Source organism: Peromyscus leucopus, chromosome 12 (genome assembly GCF_004664715.2).
Source record: "Peromyscus leucopus breed LL Stock chromosome 12, UCI_PerLeu_2.1, whole genome shotgun sequence".
NCBI lineage: Eukaryota > Metazoa > Chordata > Mammalia > Rodentia > Cricetidae > Peromyscus > Peromyscus leucopus.
Genome location: NC_051073.1, coordinates 24,194,261 through 24,219,254, shown reverse-complemented (window position 1 = coordinate 24,219,254; position 24,994 = coordinate 24,194,261). Strand labels below are relative to the sequence as shown.

Here is a 24,994-nt window from a genome sequence, read left to right as displayed (position 1 = left end):
CTGTTCTTCATGAGCCGTCTTTATGAAGATGGCTCTATTTTGCCTCAAGTACATCACTGTACAGTTCACAAAAGGGTGAAGCAATTCTATCCCTCCTCCTCCTCCCACAATCAAAGCACAAACTTCACTATGATCAATGACTATCATTTGATAGATAAATGCCTGCTATTGGATTGTGATTCAATATTTCTTCAATGGTAGCTAGGAACACAGGTCATATGCTCTTGACAAACAAATATTTCTCCTTACTGTGATCAGACCAACCTGAGAGACTGCCACTCCTTTCTGAGCTGTTGTGAGAGCTGGTGGTGCTGAAATCCTGTGACTGGTTGTGTGGCATTCTATTAGACAATCCCTCAGCCAATCGGTAGTCAGGGATGTAAAGTAAGGCTAAGGGTTAAAGGGCAGAGGTCATAGTGGCATCATGTGATTAGTTCACAGCACAAGCCCATGCAGAACATGCAGTTAGCAACTCAGAAGCAGATGTTGTGGGAGAGAAGAGGTATGCTTTATCTATCCTTTCCTAATGGAAGTAGAGATGGATTGCTGGTTATTATATTGAAAAATGCTAAAAGAATGAAACCAGTTGGTGTTGGTGTGTGATGGTGAATTCAGCAGTAGTGGTGGCAGTGGTAGTGATTATTTAAGGTGCTGGATACATACATGCCAGGAGAATATTTTAGCTTAGATAGTAAACCTTGTAATGGATCACGAAATTGAACATTGAACAATAAATACAAATTTCTATCTCATGCATTAATGATGTGAAATTAATTTCTCAAGGTACAAGAAACTGACTCACCATTGTTACCCTTGTTCTGATCAGGTAGTGAATAGCCAAATCCCATCAGGTCTGTCTTTTGTTGAATTGAGCTTTTCCACTGTGGATCAGGAAGATCAACTGCCAGTTCGTGGATGCTATTGGAATGCAGGATCTGGGTCGTGGCATATGGGGTGGCCTGTGTTATTTGGCTGGAACTGTTGTAAGTGGTTTTGGTAGTGAAGTCAATGCTGCTATAAATGGCTCCATCTGAAAGCATCGTTGCAGTTTTATCCCCTTGGCCTGGAACTGGAGGAAGCACGTCTGCAATGAACAGAGGGAGACGAAACTATTGAATGATGCACAGGAACCCACACTATCAGGATGGAAGATGAAAAATAAATGTGTCACACTGCACGTCTGCACTGCACAGAGATGGGCTTCATGAGCCAATGAAGGGGAGATGATATACAACCATCGTCAGACCATCAACCCCAGTGACAGGCGGGCTCAACTCACATCCTTCACGTCTCACTGCTTACTACATCTCTTCCCCATTTTCTTCGAGCATGAATTAGAAATTTGGGATGTTCCACTCCTGAGAAACTCACTCAGTTGTTCACTTGCTTTTATAAGCAAAGAAACTGTTAGCATTTTATGGAAATGTTTCTAAGAGGGAATATATAAACTAGAGATGAAAACATCTCTTTGCACTTTATCACAAGAGACAAAAAAGTGTAGCTGTGGTACAGTTAAAAATGGTCCAAAATAATACTATCCTCAATATGAAATTAACACTTTTTCTGAATTTTTAACTTGCCATTTATATTGCTTTATTTCACAGTATTGGAAATGGAGAATAAATGAAAGAAAACAGATTTCTTTTTGGTGGATAACAAAGGAAAGTTTTCACGTATAAGTTATTTTTACAATACAGAGGATTCAACTCAGAAAAAAAAGGAATCTTGGTGATCAGTGGGTGTAATTTATGCTATCAGCTTTGAGAACCAGAGAATTAGAGTTTCACACTGTACAACAGCAAAAGTAAAATTAAACTGTAGGAACAACAATGAATATCAATCATCCCATTCATCATTGGGTGATGTGAACTATCTTTGCATGATGCATTATTTTTAGACCTGTCATCTCTCTCCTGAGCTCATTTTCTTTTTTTTTCAAAGGACTTGACTCGGCTAACACTGGTTTTAGATATTTAGAATTACTATCAATCTGATTATATACCCCCCCCCATAACATGTGCTCTACAAACCTTGCACCCTAGTCCTTGAAGTCATCATACCACTTGATTTGTTCATTATACAAAACTTTTCAACTGCCTTAAAACTTAGACTTGACAACTCTCAACAGCTCAGCCTGGGAGGAGGGGACTGGACCTGCCTGGACTGAATCTACCAGGTTCAACTCAATCCTCAGGGGAGTCTTTGCCCTGGAGGAGATGGGAATGGGGGGTGGGCTAGGGGAAGGTTGGGGGGGACGGGAGGGGGGTGAACAAGGGAATCCATGGCTGATATGTAAAATTAAATTAAATTATAAAATTAAAAAAAGAATTAGTTTTGCTTTTGTAACATGATAGCTAGAGAATTTGTCTTCATAACATAAAATTTATAATTTTGTACACCAAAAAGTTTTCAGTTTCAAAAGGTTCTGAGTCCAAAACTCCTCCAATCTGTTTACAATGAAGTAGATTTTACTTTGCTAAAGTAAATATCTCAAATGAAGATTAGTGTGATCACTAATTATATTCAAGCTTATAATATTTCATTGGGTCATATAAGCAAGTAAATTTTTTTCTTTTTTCTTTCTTTTTTTTTTTTGTTTGTTTTTCAAGACAGGATTTCTCTGTGTAGCTTTGAGTCTTTCCTGGAACTCGCTTTAGAGACCAGACTGGCCTCAAACTCACAGAGATCATCCTGCCTTTGCCTCTGGAGTGCTGGGATTAAAGGCGTGAGCCACCACCGCCCAGCCAAATTTTTTTTTTTAGATTACAGAATTGCCCTACTTTCTTATCCTTCTAGTTTTTAACTGTAAACTATTTAAAATTTAAATGCTAGTATCCCTTTACTCTTAAAAATCTTCATGTTTGATAATATTAGTTAGTGAAAATATTCCCATCAATGAGTTTTCAGACTTTTTTTCTGCTTTCTCTTCCCTGCCATTCATTTATGAACATTAGTTAGGTAGAATATCTCACCAACATGGACTTAGTTTTCCATATCTTGCATCTAAACTTCTCCGATGTTTTAGACTTAGATTATAGGACAGTTTATTTGTAAACACTTGAAATGTTTTTATGGGGAAGTCCAAAAGGTTAAATGGGTGGGGGGGGAGAGTAACCAAAAACATAACCATAGGTAACAATATGCTGTAATCACACTGACTATGACTTTGGACACACACTTGCTCTCTACTAGGTTAAATTATAGTCAGTCTACAAGTGAAATTGTACCTATATTGGTTTTGGCAGCTGCATATTGTCTTGATCACTATCACATTTTCAATTGTAAGTAGAATCATACCCTAATTTTGAAACACTGGGAGATTATTCATGAATATTTGTATGTGGAAGGGAGTCTAGTACTATGAGATGGTTTGGAGCTCTGTGCCAGCTCTGTTCCCAACAGACTGCATCTGAAGGGGCATCACCATAGTGAGGCTGCACTTCCCACTTTCCATTTCTCCTGATTCCCAACAGCCACTCCTTAACGACTTGGTCTGTATGGCACTTGTTAATATTGTGTTTGAAATCTATGAATTAAAGGACGACTACTCTGCAGTCTGCATTGGCAATGCAGCTTAGGGCATCTTGGTTCTACTTGGATTTATGAATTCATTTAGATTTTGCTTCATTATTTCTGTGAATGGCTCTCTTCTTCACTGCATCTTCAGTTACTTGTGGAAAAGTGGTTTTTCTTTTTTGAGATTTATGTCTTCATTTCAATAATTCCACAATCCAATGACATGAAAAGAGAAAATACTTGTTAATGAAATAGCCTAATAAATTTTTATTTTTGTCTTGACAAAAGGGCAAATTATTTGCTAGTGGGTCACTTTATTATTTGAATTACTCATTCATCTATATATCAAATGTGTTGTTATCACATTATTGATGGGAAAATCTTAGTGTCTGTGGTAGTTCTTGTACATACTATGATTATATAGTCATACATGTAAATCAACTTGAAGAAAAGAACATAGTGTAGATAAAACATCAAAGGCTTTAAAACTTGATTGGAACTGCTTTCTCCAATCAGATCCCAAGTTACTCATCTTGATTAAATTTATTTTCTTAACTTTCTAAACTATAAATATTGTTACATATTTTATAACTTTATAAAATATTAATAAGTATGAAAAGTGTCATGTACTCCTTTTCATGCATAAAAAGTGAATGCTTAAAATATCTAACATACTGAAAAACCTGCAAACTATTTGTATTGACCTCAATATGCATCTGTGAAGCATTCCAATTCACAAAAATGAGATAGTCATAAAGAAAGCCTTTGCAAATATATATATATAGGTTAAAAAGGAATAAGACATCTGAGAAGTTAATGTAGCTTGCCTAACAAAGTCATGATAGTCTTTATGTATGCATTTATTGAACATAGCATGTTGCGGTGTTCTGATACAAATACAAGTAAAGGAGAAAGCTAATCCTGGTTTGGTGAGAGCTTTGAAAACCAAATTTATTTTTACAAAGTGAGTTGTGGAATAGCGGAGAGGACAGACTGGGGAGAAGTTATTTGGATAATGTTCAGCACAAACATTTCCTATGACACTTTACATAGAGTTAGAACCTGACCAATCAATCATACAGTTTCCATTCCATTGTCATTTGTAACCTACAGGCACCTATTACATGCTGATTGTATTCTGTGCTTTGTACCACATAAAGAGTAAATGCTAACACATCTTTCACACTAAACAAAGAGATGTAGCAAAAGCCTTCACCTTGATGTTCATCCATTCAATTCTCCTTATAGAATTACCTTTTTATACCTTTATTCAAAGAAGACATGTTTGGGAGAAAGTAACAGATATTTACAGTAGAACATATTTACAATAGAACATAAAACTCATAGAGATAATAGTAGCATCCAAATTTGGAAGTGTCAGGAGCTACTTAGCATGATTACACCTTTCATTTGAAATACCAGTTATTAACCATAGAACTTCAGAAGTCTCTTTCTGAACATGTCTTATTTACTTAGCTGCTAACTACTTTTCATAGGCATATTATATGATGGTAAGGACCATATCTTTTTATATGAAATTTATACTCTTCATTATTTCCATACTGCAAGTCACGCTAGAGTTACTTGGTAGAAAGCATGCTAACTAGGACAGAGTGTGTAAAACATGTAGTACAAGTACAACATTGAAGTTCCTAGTTTCTAGTTTTAGTATTCTTGTGATAATATTTGAAAATCTGAATGCTCAGTCAATATATTTCATCTTAATTTTTTTTGTTTTGACAATTTTATTTTATTTTATAATTTAATTTTACATATCAGCCACGGATTCCCTTGTCCTCCCCCCTCCCACCCACTCACCCCTGCTGCCTTTCCCCCAGCCTACCCCCCATTCCCATCTCCTCCAGGGCAAAGACTCCCCTGGGGATTCAGCTCAACCTGATAGATTCAGTCCAGGCAGGTCCAGTCCCCTCCTCCCAGGCTGAGCGAAGTGTCCCTGCATAAACACCAGGTTCCAAACAGCCAGCACATGCACTGAGGACAGGTCCCGGTCCCATTGCCTGTGTATGTCTTAATTATTAATTATTTCCTTAAAACCCTAATTTTGCTTCAAATGATTTAGACATGCAAGTTTTCTACTAAAATTGTTAGCAAAGAATAGCATTGTTGCTGTATGTCTTTATTGTCTTAATTACAAAAGAACATACTCTATACAATAATTTTAATTATGTGCATGTATGTGTGTCTGAGCACATGTGAGTGCAGGTGCCCTTGGTATCCAAAAGAGAATGTTGTATCCCCTGGAGCTGAAGTTATAGGTGGCTGTGCAAAGTAAGTATTGGTAACCAAACTGGGGTCCTCTGAGAGACCATTATGTCATTTTTTCCCACTGAGTCACCCACCCGGTCCTGAAAGGAGATATTTTTAATGTGTTATTTTAAATTCTGAGGTCAGCAAGGTGGCTCAGAGGGTACTGGCCCTTCCACCAAGCTTGATGACTTGAGGTTGATCCCTGGGGCCCATACAGTCGAGGAAGGGAATTGCATTCTGCAAGCTTCCTTCTGGCTTTCCCGTGTGTGTTTGTAACCCTATAGTTGGTGATCTACATACAACACATAAATGTAAAATGCTTAGAAGAAAACCAAACTAAAATTAAAATTCCAGAATACCAAACTAAAAATAGACACCCAAATAACAGATACTATTATTTTGAAACACAAAACTTACCTCCACGTCCAAAATTTCCAATTTCATTTGGGCCACTATTGCTGTTGTTTACTGGCAAACTCGTGGCTGGCCATGAATCAGCAAGCCATGGATAATTGGGATCCCCAGCATTTAGAAGACCTGGGCGGCTGAAACAGAAATGAAATGGAGATTAGCCTGTGGGGCTCAGTGAGGGAATTTGACATCTTCCTTACACGCGATAAAGGGTAAGGAGATATAAGATTTTAATTGACTTCAAATTAAATTGCAAGTGCTCTTAAGAAATAAAGGAACTTTAGTAGTTCATTAAAGCTATACATAGATCTTATCTGTCAGTGGAAGCAAAAAGGCTTTGCCTGGGATTCTGCCCATATGCAAATGACATCAGTTGTCCACCCTGAAACTGTTGGGAAACAGGGGGCAAAGCAGCATCATGAGACCAAGTTTTATGGTAAATTGACATCTCAAGGGAACACTTTCTCTGAGTAGCTGCTCCATATCTGCCATTTCCAAAGAACTAAAGTATTCAATCCTCATTTTTTTTTTTTTACCCCCTAACTGGATCTGTTTTCTCTAGGTTGTCACCCTTACACAGAGCCCGAAGACTTGATTGGAGGCATATAGCTTGACACAAATTAATGAACATTTGTTATACTTTTCTACCAATAGTACATTTCCAGGCTACTCACATTGCAAAATAAAAGGGCTAGTTAAGGGTTTAAGGCAGTAAAAGATCCAGTTATATGACTCAACATCTACCAAAGCCTATGAAGAAAACTTCTTTCCTATCACATTAATAAGGAATTCCATTATTTAATATAAGAATAGGATTTTGATTCCTTTCCAGAATATTAGCATACTTACAAAGAAATAGATCACCTATAATTGTTGTACTTTTTTTGATAGACCCCTTCTGGTACAATCCCTAAGAGAAACGTGTGTTTCTATGGAAACTGCAATAAGAAGATTCAATTGCTTCTTGGTATATCTGCTAGCTCTCATTAGACTTAATCTTTTTTTGCTAAAATATTGATTAAATGGGAGATTGGAAGTTATTACCAGAGCCTAATTACAATCTCCATATTGGCAAAGGGAAAATAGATGAGGATATATGGGTTTGTTATCAGCTTTTATCAATTTCAATTGAGTATCCAAAGTTGTGGAATCCAGTCCTATCAATCTACAGCCTATTCATCATCCATGAATCATTTACTTTGTGATCGATTATGTGTAATTGTTCACTCACAGCAATTTAGTGAGAGCCAATAAGGAGTCTTAAACAACAGCAACTTCATTTGCTAATGTCTAATTAATGCAATAAACATCCTGCTAACAAATGAACACATTCCTTGTGATATTTACTACTAATTTCTTCAGGGGCATCTGGGAGATATGAAACATCTGGACTTGATTCCTCTAAAGTGCACAACAGATAGATCATTAAACCTTGTGGTAAGCCATTCAATTCCTCCTAGAATTCTCAGACTTATAAGTGATCATTTATTACAATAATAGCTGCTCACTACAGAATTTCCCCAGTACTGATTAAAAATAATAATAAAAAGAAATTCCTTAGCATACCTCCCATTGCTCATTAGTCCTCCATCTCCTCTTTGAAATGTTACTGTAATAAAGCAAAGACATACACACATAGTAGTCAGTATTAATCACAATTAATAACAGCTACCTATTGGGCCTCAGTTTAGAGATGAAGACTGGGAATTCCAACACAGTATAATTAATGGAATTATATAGGTAGTGACAAGCAATGGCGTGGTTCAGTGCAAAGTCATCACTTGCTCTGAATTAAATAAGTTGCTTCAAGTTTCTTCAAGCAAAATGAACCATTAGAGTAGCCGTTTGTTTTTAAATATCAAAACTGTTACAAGTGATGTATATACAGTCTTACTAGTAGGATGATACAGAATTAATGTGGAATTATCAAATGTAGTCATTTATTCATAACAAGAAAATGTCTAATTTGAAGGAATAGTACAAAAACACACATTGAAGGTAACTAGCATTATTCCATATGGTAATATGCTTCCAATAGAGCAACAACAAATATTGATTATACACTTCTCACCATCAAAGATCATTCATACTTAAAAGCATTATGCATTGAATGGTTACAATTACAGTAGACATATACTACTATTAATGTGGAATACTATTCTCATGACAATATAGTTTGTGAATAGTTGATACTGAATGGATTCCAGTTATATGTAAACATCTGAAATTTTTTCTAATACTAGTGAGCTTATTAAAGAAAACTCCAAGAAATGTCTAGTAAAAACAAGGGTATGATTCTACTTTTCCAATATCTTGTTTCCACTTTACAAAACAGAAACATGAAAGTAGACCAATGGACCTTCCAATGAATTTAAACATCAGTTCAGATCCAGCATCCCTTTCCAAAATCTATTAGGTAAAATTTATTTGAGCTTCTCAATGGTTTGTACCTAAGGGGTGTTATATTCCTCATAAAGGATGAGAGGGATCTAAGACTGAGTGTACTCAATACTACCTACTATTTCTGCAACAAAAATGAATAGGCAAGCATAATGGAATAGTATACATACATAGTTGCAAGTTTATTTGGATAAAATTTTGAAATTAAATTATCACACTCAATTTTTATGTAAAAGATATCCGCTATTTAAAAGTTCCAGAATGCAGAATTGTTAGGATCTTACATTTTGTACCTAAATCATTACAGATCAGCTAAAGTGATCACAGGGAATAATAGGGTTAAAATGAACACCATATTCTGTCTTTAGATGACACCAAATCAAGTGTTTTATGATTTGTTTGTACAGATAAATGTGAAAATAAATAAATTGCTTAAAAAACTAACTCATTTTAAATAAGATACATTCTCCAAATGTTCAGATAACTATATTAATTTGAACATTTTCCATGAATCATCATTTGTTTGTTTCAGATACCAAGGGTAAAAACTCTTGAAATTTGGCAATTTCCTCATACAGTGCAGCAGTCTCTTCATTATCTAGTAGTAAAATTTTCTCTCTAAGATCATCATTAGGTAATACAGCCTTAATTCCAAGGGTCTACAGCACTTAAAGACCGATATGCAGCTCCCAGAAATGTCGTGTAGGGACCCCACATATGCTGCCATCACAACGTCTCAATAGCCTCTCAAATGTGCTCTCAAACAATCCTGACACAACATTTACATCTGCCCATAACTAGTGACAGACATCTACTCAAAGAAGATGATACCAATCATTGCTCCACTTAAGGGCTTAAAATTTGGTATTAGTAGTGAAACTCTACCCTACTGTGCCCATTTGATAATTGTTTTTTTTTAACATAAATGAATTAAACTGTAAACAAATGAGTAGTGATTAGCAGAGGCATTAGATAAAAGGCTCACACACACAAACACATGTGAGCACACACAAGCACACAGACAGAAAATGGGAACACAGTACAGATGATTACCAGCCACTCGTCTCATGGATCTTACTAGCTATGTGTTTATAATAGAACACTAAGTACTAAAATACAGTCAAGACAATGATGTAACATTGTAAGTATTCAAAAAAGGCAGTGTTTGATGGGCTACACTTCAAAAACTGATGCTTAAGGGTTGCGTGTGAAGCTAAATCTTCTTAATACAGATGCTCTTTCTTCTCATCCAAACTTTTTGTTATTACCAGATCATAAATATAAGAGAAAATGAGACAGCCGAATCAGAGGCACTAAAATTGGCTAATGGCAAATTTGTAGAAAAATACAAAGTATTATGATATACCACTTAAAATCTAAACATAAAGATACCATTAATTAAACTAATATTCAGTGTTTGAATGCTATGGTAAGCTATATTTTCTAATAGGGAACCAAAGGTTAAAGTACGAAAGGATTTGACATTCCAGGTGATGATTCATAGTGTATGTTCAGAAAATATTTATTTTCTCTTTGTATCTCAATCCTCATTCAAATCTTTGTAAAAGTGGTCTAGATTGGCAGCAGGCTGTCAAAGATTTCATAAAGGCATGTGTCTCTCATGTATCTCTCTCTTTGTCTAGCAATTACAAAAAAGAAAAAGAAAAAAGAAAAAGAAAATTACAGCACATTATATAATTACTTGTGTAACTTAAAATGTCCTCCACACACAAAATTTGGTAGACATGAGACTCTTTCAATTTTGAATCCTCCTTTCAAAGGAATGAAGAAGAAAGTAAGAGGAGATGTAGACATTTACACCTACCCCTCTTATCATAGCAATATTGATTACTTGACCTGTTGACCGAGAAGCCTGCCTCATTGTGTAGACCAGGCTGGCCTCTGCTCAGACATCAGCCTGGCTCTTCCTCTAGAATGCTGGAATTAGATGTTTGCCACTAAACCCTGCCCCTGGTTGTTCTTTTTAAAGGATGGTGGAAAGAGAACAATAAATTTCTTTTATATCATTGCCTTGAAACTTGAAAGTAGAACAAAAGTACAAGCTCTAGTCGAACCACAAAATAAAAGCAAATGACAAATTATGAACAATTAGAATTTATACAATGGAAACTGTGTCTGATCTTTCAATAGAATTTTTAGGAGTCATTCAGAGAGAATCGCAGAAAAATAATGACATTGCCAACCGAGAGCTGTTTTGAGGCAGCTCTCATTTCAAAGAAATATTTGCCTTGAAGTGGAAAGAACCTGGGATCAGGAAGGAGAATTCATGATGATCTCCATGTCACTGGTTTTCTAAGCACAGGCCAGTGACTTTGTGTTTATCAGAGATAAAATTGAAAGGACCTTGACTGTGAATCAGTAATTTCTTCTAGCATCTCAGCATAAGAACTTCTGGGAGCAATCCATAGAAGCTTCAGACATAAACATCTAAAATGTAGAATTGCATTAAATATTTGAACTTATTTTGCTTTTTATGAAAGTCAGGAGGGAAAGAGATTTTCCCAGTTTGTCCCAGATACAGAGTAATTCTATGCATCTAATATCACCTGTCAGAATTAATCCTGTGGCATGTCTGCTAGAATGGAGGGCAGAGGGAAGAAATGTAACTATGAAGCAAATTGACATTTTGAAGTAAAGAAGCTTCCAGAGTGCCTATCTCTAGTTGGTCACATTTTCCTACTCCAAATGGAAACTTTAATGTGGCAGCCAAGGCTTCTTCCCTTTCTGATAAGCTCTTACTGAAATATGAATGTATTAATTCCTTTTTAATAAGTATTAACCAAGCCCAGATTATCAGACTCTAAAAATTCCATCAAATCACTGAACTGCCTTTACATACCTCTGTCAAATGATTTCGATTTCACCAACATTTTTAAAAATCCATGCATGGAGTATTTTCCATGTTATAATGCCCACAATTAAGTTAAATTATTGATCTCTGCCAAGCTTCCTAAAATATTGTCTTATAGATAATAGTTACATTTAAAAATAAACAAAAGCTCACTTTCATCAAAATTTGATTACTCCAACAATTACAAATTAAAAAAAAAAATAGGTTCTGGAGAGATGGCTCCATGGTTAAGAGCACTGGTTGTTCTTCCAGAGATCACTAGTTCACTTCATAGCACCCACATGGCAGCTCACAACTATCTGTAACTCCAGTCACAGGGAATCTCAGGCCCTCTTTGCCTTCCACAGGAGCCCATGATACATATAAAGCACAGACATCCAAACAAACGGTAAATACCCATACACCAATATAAATAAATAAAAATTTACAAAAAAAAATGAAAAAATAATATTGAACTTATATGTAATATTGACAAACATTATCTAGTTATATATGTACAAATAATATATGATATATTTAAATCTAATTCTAATGGAAGAACTACATAGATTTGTTTCAAAATTTAATTGTGCACATTTTACCTATGAAAACTATTGTAATTGTGACCATATGTTTACTTTGTATTATAAAATCAAAAAACATTTTCTTTGTAAATCTCTTTTCAAATCTCTCTCACTTTCTAGCACCTGAAGTTGTGAATTTTTCCTATAGTCAGAGCCCCCCCACAAAAGGACAAGGAAATTGTTCTCCTCAGTAAAAATGCAGGTAAATGCAACTACTTGTTCTACAGACATGAAAAGCCACTCAACACAAAATGTGAGATAGAAGGATCTATTGAACAATAATTGTCACTTGTGGGTTTACATTAGACAGAGAGCCATGGGCAAAACTATGCTGTGTATTTGTATCTGAGAATTTAAGTATGAGAAAAATAGGGAAAGAAAGTTGACAAAATGAGGATCAATTCTGCCCCTGCTTTTGGCTGTGAACAGTGGCAAAACATGTTAAGGCCAGATTCTCCTCCGAGACGATTTGAATGCATTAACTTGTATTTGATTCTGGATATGTGCTTCTACAATGGAAGTTTTTGTCCATGAGTTTACTCTGGTAAACATGTTAATTTTGCTGGTGCCCAAAGAAAATTATCAACACCAACTAACAGAGTTTTGTTTTTGTTTGGGTTTTTCTCTTTTCAAAATTTACAAATACTTTTTTTGTAATAAAAACAAGTTTCATTTTAGATATAATGAGACACAGTGGGTGTTTTGCCTATGTAGTGTGAATGGAAGGCATTCTGCCAGACTTAGTGTCTTACCTGCAAACTATTTCTGTCTCTCCACTAATTAACATCTTCCCATTTCTTACTTCTAGACACTAAGAATAGACTTGGGACAAGGGTGTGGGAAGAGCACTTCAGTCAAACTTAACTTGCTCTATAATCCTATCTCTTATCAATTTAGCTTTATTCAAAATCTATGATGCTTCATAGAAGGATTACATCAAACTTTTAACTGCATTTTAGTTGGAATTTTTTAAATTTTTATATAATGATCTAATCGGTGGTTCTAAATTGACTTGACTTATTGAAACTCATGGCTCCCATCATAACCAAATTATTAGAGATTAGAAAAACATAAACCTGAAAGATTATAGCATCAGCATCAGTGTTGCATAGTGGTGAAACAATAGAAACTTCAGAAACATCATCTTGTTATTGAAGTTAGATTGCTTTAATTCTATCTGATCTTGTATTTATAATGGTAAAATAACAAATTTCTAAGAGAATTTTTGATGAAAAATATAAAAAAAATCAAGATAGCCTATTTAGTCTATGATTATTTTAAAATACTTTCAAGAAAAATAGTCCATCACTAACTCTGTGCTTTTAGAATGGGACATCAGCCCAGTCATAGGAACCGTAACTATAAACTTCTAAGAACATGTACATCACTATCCATTCCTAATTAACATTCCACATCCCCTAGCTTCTGTAGAGACAAAAATGTAAAAATCCAAAAAAGTAGAGGGTAGGTAAGTAGAAAAGAAAATAGAGAGACACTATCACAACCCAGATAGAAAAGGCTACTTTCCTGGGATTTGGCAACATTTTTATCTGCTTCCCACCTAGGAGAGCACAGAGCGAAGGCAAGTGACAAGGAAAAAAGACATCTATCCTCAGAATCAGCCATCTATCAATTAAGTATTAGAGTTTTGAAAGGCTTTTACTCTGGCTTGGCCTTCTTCCAAATATCTGAAGGGCAAAGCACATTCTGAGTTAGCAGTTCTTCTCCAAGCTCACAGACATCAATCATAATGAGTCATGACAGTACGAAATGGACAATCCTTGTCAAGCTCCAAGACCACCAGATATTTTCAAGTTAAGTGCATAGGTTTTTGCAAAGAACTGCTGTGAGAGACAGGAAGAGAGATGTCTGTCTGTCTGTCTGATGTAACTGTACTAAAAGGGCAAACTACAGGCTGTGAGAGCTATTATATTACTCAGGCATGAGTGAATAAAGAAAGATGGAGGTTTTAAAGGTAGCATTCCACAAGTGAATTTATTAGGACTTTTCATTAAAGTGACTTCCGTGCTTTGTCTTCCATTATTATCACTAAGTCAATTGAAGTAATAAGCCTAACATTGTCCTTCAGTTAATTGGGCTTGCCTTATGTTTCATATGATTGGTATGAGCATGTCACAGGGAAGACACATGGATTAATGACTGATGAAATGAATCGGCCAATTGACAATATCTGCAGGGGTGAAGGTACAGAGGGCTGGGCTCCAAAAATGCCGTTAAATTACTGTTAAAGTTCAAGACTTTGCCACTCACTAGTTGTTACTAACCACCCCTTTCTGGGAAGGATCTCTAATTGGTGCAGTGATTTAACACCTAGATGACAAAGAATAGGGAAGCAGACAGCGTTGACCACTGTAAAGTGAGAATGGGAAACTTCTTGTCAATGGATATGATAAGCTTCTTTTTCTAGACCTGATTAGTAATTGATACTATGCATTTCATGTGCTACAGACATAAGGACAATGCTAGAGTCAAGTTACCATATTTAACATTGTAACATAACGAGCAGAGCAAGACAACCAAGTGGATAGCATTGTTTGCATTTTTCTTTACTGTTAAGACACTGTATTCAATTTCTATTTCGAGCAGACATGTTCTAATAACTGATTTTGACAGAGAATTTATTAGTTATTAGAAGATTAAACACAATATCTCAAAACATTTCAAGTGTTCATAGGATGGAATTAAAATTGCTCTTTAAAATTCTACCGAGCATGTGCTATTGGGAGTATCCTTTCACTGCTGTTAGGAAAATAATTAAAAGTAACTGCAATTTAAATTGTAATAGAATATAGCTTCAACGCTGAAATCATTCCTTCAGTCACTGACTATGGTTTTAGTGTCTCTCTCCCACTCTAGACTCTATCTCTCTTTTCCTTTCAGTCTCAGTCCCCGACCCATCTATCTTTCTTTCTCTTTTGCAGATGTTTAAATGTATAACATCTGACACTCTTGAGATGCTCTCTTGCATTTTACAAGGACACTAATTTTGGAAATGCTGTAGATCATCTCTGGTCTCTTTCATTTCTCCTGCAGCTATTTCTGCTTCTTTCCTCTTCCTTTTGCTTCCTTCTGTCCCTCCTTCTGAAAATTCTGCTTGTTCACACTGAAATAGGCACCCATTTAAGTGAACAGTAAATCAGTTCATTCATGCCTCATCAGTTTTATTAATTCTGGTGAGATTTTTGTTGTTTGTCTTTTTTTTTTTTTTTCATCTGGGACATTTCCCAGTGTAATCTTCATTGTGACATACTAAAAGCTGAGTTTTCAAAGCTTTCCTTCTTTTCTGAGCATTTGAATAACTTTCTGGCCTAAACACACTTCTCAAAAGATGTCTTTATGGCAGGCAAGCTCTGCGTGTGTGGTTTTGAAGAACTAGTTGAGAAAAATAGTTGAGCATTTTATCAGTGTCTTCTCTTGCTATGCTTCACTGGAGATACAAGCAGAAAGATTGCCTGTGGTCATAAAACGATATGGTCAAGAGCAATGCACTGAAGCATGTTGCTTATAATTGCATTTTACAGAGCGGGTTTTTATAACAAGCCCAAATCATCCATTTGTTATTCCATTCCATTTCTTCCTCTCATCGCATTACATTCCAAAAGATAAGAGGTTTTTATAGCTGAAAATAGTCTCTTACCAGCATAATTGCTGAGTCCCTTCCTCTTCTTTCTTCTCCAATACAACCAGATGCTAAAACCCATCAAAATTACCCAGCAGGCACCACCAATGCCAGCAATAAATGCTGGTTGCTTCACAACATCAGTTATTTGCTCAGTTATGCTGTTATTGTTTTCAGTAATAACAACTTCGTTACGTCCCCCTATGGAAGGAACAATGGTGTCAGTAAACATAAAGACAAATAATAGCAGAATACAAACACATTATACCATAGGCACAGACATGTCCTTTTAAAGCTCAGCTGATATTTGTTTTGTACTGAGGTTGTCAAAATTACTGATAAGAACATTTTAAGTTTAAAAAGTAGTACTGAATCATGTGCTTATAAGTGTCATTCTTTTTCATACTGTCTTTTTCATATATTTTGGGTTCATCGTGGTGATCTTTCCTTCTTTATTTGTCAAGGACAGCTTCTCAGCCACTTACAGATTGATAATATTGTAAATAATCAGTTGAACAACTACTAGCAACTGAAATGACAGATACTTTTCTCAAACCAGCTAAAGTGATTCTTTACCAAAGTTTCCATAACATAAGTATTTGTGCATTGCTTTTCTGCTACTGTCTTCCCTATTTTCCAGGGGAAGTAATTCACAAGATTATATAATTTCATAGATACACTTTGATTTTTGATGAAGCATGAAATCTTCTGTATAGAACTATATCAATTATGATAACATTAATTCATGGATATCAGTATGTATAATTACAACATTAAGAGATTCTAAAACTTATGCACTCCCTATGAGCAGTTAAAAGTAATTTGACAATTGAACATTGAATCAAGATGTTTTATGTTGAGAAATTTTAGTCCTCTGAAAATCAGTTAAGCAAACCCCAATCCATACTTAATAGGTTGTAGCCTTGGAGAATCATAACGACATAGGACAACAAAGATTTAAGATGTATTTAAAAGATTAAAAAACTTAGAAAATGAGAACCAAGTAAATCTAATGTCAATATCATTTCTAGTCAGTATTTAATTAAGGACATTTGAAAGGTAAATTGCAAGCAAAATGTAAAAGGGGTGGTTCAGTAGACCACATCATAGGAATGCTTTTCGTTGCTTTAGTGAATGCAGTACTGTTGTATGTTAGAGAGAGCATAGCCTTTGACCTCCTGAATAGGTACAATCTCTCTACCACTTGTTAGATAGTAAATTCTAGGCTTGAGTCAGGAACTTAATCTGTTTGCCCCTGACTCAGATTGTTGTCAATGTTACTGTCTTTTTCATATATTTTGGATTCATTGTGGTGATCTTTCCTTCTTTATTCCTTCCTCCCCTCCTTCCTTCCTTCCTTCCTTTATTCATTCCTCCCTTCCTTCTTTTTATGAGAATGTTGTCTTTATTACTCTAAAATGCAGTTGCATATTCAACCCTTAGACAAGTAATTTTTAAAGGAGTCTTCCTTCTCTTAGAGACGTGTCAAATCTCAAGATAGCTGGGGTTGTCTTAACTGACCTGAGTTAGAAAATGGGAGTGTTGTTGGTATCTAGCAAGTGGAAACCATTCACTGTACAACTTCCCATGCATAGAACCATTACCAATCCAAGTATGGTCAAAATCCCCAAATTGCAGAAATTGAGACATTTACTAGAATGAGAACACAAGAGTCTATGGGACGCTTCTAAAGAAGCTAAGAGATCACAACCTTGGTCCATGTGACGTAAAGAGATATATTAAGGAATGTGACCTAGCATGTGTAAGATGAAATAAAACCATTCCTCTCCTGCCAAAAAAAAAAAAAAAAAAAATAGAGCTCCATTGAGAGTCTTTCACTGGTTTTTCAGACTGGTCAGGTGAATTGCTTAGGTTTGGGGATCCTGGAAAGGTCAAGGACCCATTATCAACCCTGCTTATCTTTGCTTCCAGGACAGAAAATTAACAAACACTCCTGGGCTTTCTCTGCTATCTAGTGACTGAATGTGAGCCAATGGCCTGTAGACAGGAATGACTCCATTTTCTTCAGCTCTACCCCTTAACACTCTGTGACAGGTCTTAATCTTCTTTCTCTTTTCTTGTGTATTAGTAACCAATATGTGTTGGAGACATCATGTCTTTAAAACATAGAAAAGCTCTTGCTTGGAAAAATATAAATTGCTGAATGACTATGTAATAGAAAGCCCAGGCATCATTCTTCTAACCCTTGTTAAACTGAGCTATGAATAAGAAACAAAACATTTTTTATTAAATAAACCAAACTCTGCAGGCTTATATATAATAACTGATAGAATTTTCTTATACATATACAAACAAACATATATGAACACACACACATATTACTGAAAAGCATTTTGTGCTTTTTCAGGTTTAAAATAATTTATGCAATAAATCTTTCTTGTCTGAAATATATGCACATTTAGATGTTATATGTATAAAAGTAAAAAAGTGTGTTTTGTTGACATATTTTCAATATGTTATCTAGTGACTCTTTTCACTACTAGTAGTTACTAAATGGCCCCACAACATAAAATAAGCAAACAAAACAACAACAACAACCCTGAAAACCCTGACTGATTATAGAGCAAAGAGGAAGAGAAGATTTGCATTATTTTAATTGGAGTTCTTAAAATGTTTTATTTAATATTGCACAACATTTTCGTGAGCCATAGTGTGTTATTTCTTCTTATGATTATAATTTTTGCAACAATGTTGCCAATTGTCCTGAAAAGAACACAGACAAGGGTGGTATGACCTACCATGCTCTATTGTTCTTGCAGACAAAAAAATGTAATGAAATGTAGTATCTTCCTCCCATTGGAGAGTAATGAAGAACAAAAGCAATTTGTTGGAAAAAAAATTTAATTAGACACATCAGATTCAATTGTATCTATTTCTGTAAAAGTTTGTAGTTGTACTGAAGATCATCAACTCTCCAGGTTAGACTATAAAATATGAATAATTTTAAAAATACTTCTATTATTAAGAAGATTATTGTTATTTGATGTACTGTTTAGTATGGATAAATTTCTTTCATGCTTTTGTCTGTTTGCTTTACTCCAGTTTCATGTGAAAACCACTTTCACATAGAAAATTAATTTTAAAAAAACCTCAAATTTCAATCTGTATAAGGTTCTGCATCCCATTTTACAGTATTTAAGTCACTTGTTTCTTCACATTAAGATAGAATAATTGAAACTTTACACAGCCTGGCATAGCAGCAATATAAAATTATGTACCATAAACTGCATCAAATGCCAAGGCATGACTTAATTAGCAAAGGGAAAAGCAGGTAAGCTTGAGTCACTTTTCATGCCATTTCCGGTATGGACTATACAATAGGGAAGCATAAATTGAAACTAAAAAGGAGATTAGCCATCATTAAGTCACTATTCAACTGAGAAGTCACAGTTGTGTACAAAGCCTTATCAGACAAGATGTGAAGCTTGATATGGAAGGATAATTAAAGAAACAATTAGGAAGTGTCTCAGGACAGCAGTAGATATTAAAAAGAAAGGGATCTCTGGAGGACACTTCTTTTCTGGGTCGAACTGGACTTACACATGTGCATGTCCTCATTTCTGTTTCTACAGTGCTGTGTTCGTGATTACCTTTTAAGCATGGCATATTCTAATTACCTGACTAGGATACAGGAAAGGCATTTATTTCATTGTTTCGTTTCTAGAAAAATTTGAACACTTGTATGATATACTAAGATAGATTAATAGGTGCTCAAAATCCAGTTAGAGACTCAGTCTTCTAGAAAAAATAGAGTTTGGTAAAACTTTGCAATTTATTTAAAATCATCTAAATGAAATCCATTGTGTTGCCACACTGTCACTGCTCTGAGAAGAACTGTGCTTGTCAGAGCATAGCATTGATTTCTTGTTCCAGGAGAATCAGATCTCCAAAACACTGTGAGACAGACAACCCTTAGGAAAAGAGAAGAAAACATCCATTGCTTTAAATAACATTTTATTTATTAACTATAATAGAAAAACAAGACACAAGAGGGAAATGCAGTTACTTGGCAATCTTACTTATCTTCAGTAAGAAAAACTACATTCAGTAAATCCAGTTCATATGCATTTCCTTTTTAGGAGTTTTCAGGCAGCATTGTCCTTTTCACTTCTTTTAAAGCAAAGTATTCTCATCGATCAACAATAATGCATTAGAATTAAAATATACAGTGAGCAGAGATATGCTTATGTATATTTTTACTTTATTTTGTCTGTTTTGAGACAGAGTCTCTACATGTAGCTCCAGCTGGGCTTGAGTTCATGGTGCTAGCCTCAAACTCTTTACTATTTCCTTCAGCCTCCCTGACACTGAGATTGCAGACTACAAGTATGTGGCACAACACCTCATAGTCTTAAAGAAAAGAAATTAAGTAAAAGGCATATGTCTAAATACTTTGTAAATAAAATAAAATGTGTATTTGTGCATACACATGTATGTGAATATATATTTAAATCATTTTGGGTACACCTATATTTCTTCCTTATTCCAATTTATTTCAGAAAAATCTCAGAAGGGTAAGTTTGTAGGTTTCCCTCAGGTTAAGGAATTAATTCAGTCTGAACAACTAATTAAGAAGGGAAAGGCAATTTAGAGAAAAGATAATACTTTAACTTTTTTCTTCAATGCCATTCATTTAGCAAACAAAGAAAAGTTGGGAAGTCTAAAACATTTAACATTATGACCAAATACAAAGTCTGTCTCTATGCAGGAGAAGAAATGATCACCCAGAAATTGGTGATATCCTGTCTGCATGTCATTTTATCATATTGGAAAATAGAGACAAAAATGAAGCTTTATGAACTTTGGATGAATATTTTTGATATATGTATACTCTTTTTTTTTTAATTTATTGTCACTATGATGCCAAGAAGAGTGAAGAGAAGGCTTTAATGACAAGAGCTATAGAGAAGAGAAATCTTTATCGATGAGCTTTTGCTGCCTTTAGTGAGATCCTCAAGCCATGCAGTGTAAGCAAGTTAGTGCCACACCAATAAACCCCCATGTCATTTATATGATACGTCAGCGTTCACAGCTTGAATGATAGAGAACTGAAGGGAACCCACAACTACAGGGAGCCATTTGATGGTAATGTCCACTAAGCAGCAAGCAGCAATCACCCCTGGTATCCTAGGGTGAACACTCAACTTTGCATTGAGGACTAATGCAAAGATCTGGTACGAAGCAAAGGGTGAAAGACAAGAGAGGAGAGGGTGTCCAGCTAATACCCAGTTCAGAGAAGTGAACTCTTGATATTTGAGTTCCATTCAGTTAGGGGCACCACAGAGACATCCTAATATTTTTATTGAAATTTCCCAATGGCCTTACCTTAGATTGAACATCAAACTGAGGTTGTAGTCCAAGAAAAAGGACAAGACCAAAACCTCCCATACAAACACCATGAAAAGGGGTAAGACATGGCCAATTCAAGGTAAAAATCCAGTAGGACAAACACAAACATTCTTTCACTGACCACAAGCCTTTATAATATGTCATCGCAAAGTCCAGTATCGAGTAAAATATAACCAGCCATATAAAGATAGACAAGCAGATTAAAAAAACACAACAACAGTCAACACAATATGAACAAAGGACAAGAAAAGAAAAGCAATTAGTGGAAGTAGACCATTCAACAACACAGGTTTTGGAATCAGAAAGAAAATATTTTATATATTGTATTTTAAATAAATTTGTTACATTTATATGTAACTTTACTTTTACTTAGTGTGGGGCCGGGACACACTCATACACATGTGTGAAAGTTAGAGAACAGCTTGTGGTAGTTGGTTCTCTCTACTAGGTGAGTCTCAGGGATGAAGTGCAGGTTATGGCTCCTTTCAGACTGAGGGATGAAGAGATGGCTCCTTACAGATTAAGGGATGGAAAGATGGTTCCTTACAGACTAAGGGATGAAGAGATGGCTCCTTACAGACTGATGGATGAAGAAATGGTTCCTTACAGGCTGAGGGCTGGTGAGATGGCTCCTTACAGGCTGAGGGCTGGGGCGATGGTTCCTTACAGACTAAGGGATGTGGAGATGGCTCCTTACATGTAGGGATGTGGAGATGGTTCCTTACAGATTGAGGGATGGAGAGTTTGTTCTACAGGTAATGATCTTTCTGCACAAGAGAGAAGACTGGAGTTCGGATCCTGAGAACCAATATAAATGTTGGGTGAACATGGAAACCACTCTGTAATTCTAGCACAAAGAAGGTGCAGACAAGGTAGCCCCAGAGACTATCCTTATCATACTGGCATATTCTGGATATGATTGAGAGATCATACTTCAAAGAATAAGAAAGAAGAGTTATTAAGAATTCTGAACATCAATCTCAGGACTACACACAGAGAGACCTGTACAAACACACAAATATGTACCACTTACACTTATCTATAAAGAAGAAAAGACCAAAAAAAAGTAAAAAAAAAAAAAAGGAGTTCTAAACTTAAAAGGAGATGTATAATTCCATAATTATCACCTATTTCTAGATTGATTTTTGCTTGACATTTGTAGAAGAGAATCTTATTTATAATTTCATATGCATAAACCACCATTCACTAAAATTAAACCTCCACAATTCCTCTTGGCATGAATATCATTGCTAAGTTAATAAATAATTAAGAGAGACAACATGAGTACTATCAAATCTCTCGAAGAATAAATATAGAGGAGGAAGGAAGGAAGGAAAGAAGGAAGGAACGAAGTTAGGAACGAAGGAAGGAACGAAGGAACGAAGGAAGACTTCCCATTGACTTTGTAAAGCTTTTCACCCTCATCCTAAAACCTGACCAAGAGATAAAGAGATAAAAAGACATGAGAAGGAAAAGAAAAACCAATCAGCATCCTTCATGAATGTAAATTAAAAATTCTTTACCACATGATAATACACTAAATCCAGCAACAGACACAAAGAACACAATAATGACCAAGTAGAATGCACAACCAGGAATGAAAAGACGATTTACCTCTTAAAACTATTCAGTAGAATCTAGCATGTCAACAACAACAACAACAACAAAACAGAGAAAGAAAACTTAAGATTGAGTTCACATATAATATAAATCAATAAGAAAAAACATATTCCAAATAACAAGTCAAACAATTCAACAACAGTGTGAAACCCATATCAAACACTCAGGAAGTATATCACCAAAACATATAGAAGATCTCACACTGACAACTACAAAATACTGTGGCAGAGTAGTGAATAAGATTTCTATAATGAAAACATGTATTATGTTCCTGGGAAAGATTCACTGTTACCTTTACTCAGTTTGACAAAGAGATTCACTGCCTTTTCAATTGCAATTCCTTGATACTTTTGTACAAACTGACAATCTGATTTGAAAAGTATGTGGAAAGTGAAAATAGCCACAACAATTTTGTAGAAGAAAATGATGGCATTTTCACATTACCCAATTTTAAAGACCACTGTAAGCCACAGTAATGAAAGCACTGTAGTTTGACACATAACAAAATACAGACATTAGGAACCCTGAAAGGGATTCACATATATTTATTTTATTAGGGGAAGGCTCAACAGATGCTCAACAATTCAATTTGATAAATTTATAGAATATGTACATCTCAGCCTTTCAACTTCATGCAGTTACCTGAAGATGAATTATAGACCTAGGTATAAAAGCCAAAATTATAAAGCTTCCAGAATAAATTTAAAGTGTCCTTCCTGTAGATATAACACAATTTCTCCTAAAACAATATATACATAAAAGAGAAAAAATTATTAAATTGTATTTCATTAAAGTTTAACTTACTTATCAAGAGACACTATTAAAATAAAGAGAGAACTCATGGACTAGAAGAAAATTCTCTCATTGCCCCCACTCTCCTGTGTGTGTGTGTGTGGGGGGTGACCAAGAACTTCATACAATATGAAAAAGGACAAGAAATTAGCATAGATAAAGTTGTTTTACATCATTTACATGAAAGAAATTTAAATCTAAAATCATAAAGATACACAGTTTACATCCACTGGAATGTCTCCTGTTACAGACTGGCAATACCAAATGGTGGTGGTGATGCAAAGAAACTGGAAGTCTTTTTTCTGGTTTCTAGGAATCTTAAATTTTATAGTTTGCAAGTTATTTAGAAGCTTCAAGTAATGTTTAAAAATACATAATCCTTTTTATGTGTAAATTCTACCTCCTAGAATTTCTTCAAAGAAATGCAGGCATGTGTTCTTGCAAAGGCTTAAAAAAGAATGCACATTCTCTAAAGAGAAAATCAGGTAAACAAAATAGAGCATATTCAGAGGATTCAACACCATTCAGTAACTAAGCATTTAAACTGTTAAAAAACATGAAAGAATCTCAGAAAGTGTTGCTTGAGTCAAAAGGCAGACACAAAATTACCATGTTCTGGATAATTGCATTCATACACTTTTCAAGAACAGACAAACTTTACCAACAGTTAAAAGGAACACTTTTATTAAATTATGTGAATAGATTTAGCATGAATTTCTTCTCTCATATGCGTTATCAAGTTCTTTTGGGCTGCTTCTCATTTTGACATATTCTAGCTCCAATGAGGCATATAGCTTATACTCTCCAGTGATTACCTTATTTTTCTATATTTTCATTGAACCACAATTATTAGTAGATCTATTGAATACCAATAATTTTCTAGCCATGTAGCCAACTTTTAATAATAAAACTCAGTGGTTATAGCTATTAGATATAGGATACATATACAACTATTTGTGTGAATTATTTGTAAAAACTGTCAATTCACCTACATGCCTGTATACCCATACAGGGTGTACTAAATGCGTCTCTCAATATAAGTGGCCATAGTCAAGATGAACACTCAAAAACACAATCTACCTTGCTGTCCATGGAGAGATACTGAAGTCCAGACTGTTACTCACCAATTATTATTGGCTGTGGTTCACTTTTTACTCCAACCCTGCACTTGTGCTAGCGGCCACTTCTACCCGGTATTGAATTCCAGGGAATAAGCCACCTATTACTACAGAACGGATGGCTGCATCCACAGTTTTGTTAATATGGAATCGTGTTTCATTTCCCAGACACCAGATCTATAGAAAAGGGAGAGTAAAAAGAGGTAGCATGATGTCTCCATTCTGGCAATTCAACTATTATAATTGAATACATACACAAAACAGACTAATCTATTTTGTAGTTATATAAAAATTGTTTATAAGTAACATTTATAGCCAGCCCTTGTGCTTTATGTATATTTATGTGCATTTGAGGGTGAGCAATATGACAAGCTGAAACTCTGTAATGTTCCTTTTCATCTCACTATTATCATGTGAGTTTACA

At 35.1% G+C, this 24,994-nt stretch overlaps 1 protein-coding gene across 1 annotated transcript in view; it reads right to left on the bottom strand.

Annotated features, from left to right (window-relative positions):
- The window catches only part of Robo2 (roundabout guidance receptor 2), a 1,235,714-nt gene that overhangs the window by 40,888 nt on the left and 1,169,832 nt on the right, over positions 1–24,994 (bottom strand). The window contains 6 exon segments of the mRNA XM_037209998.1: positions 803–1,084; positions 6,202–6,329; positions 7,762–7,804; positions 15,689–15,871; positions 24,577–24,612; positions 24,615–24,747. Of these exon segments, the coding sequence (XP_037065893.1) occupies positions 803–1,084; positions 6,202–6,329; positions 7,762–7,804; positions 15,689–15,871; positions 24,577–24,612; positions 24,615–24,747 (805 nt within the window).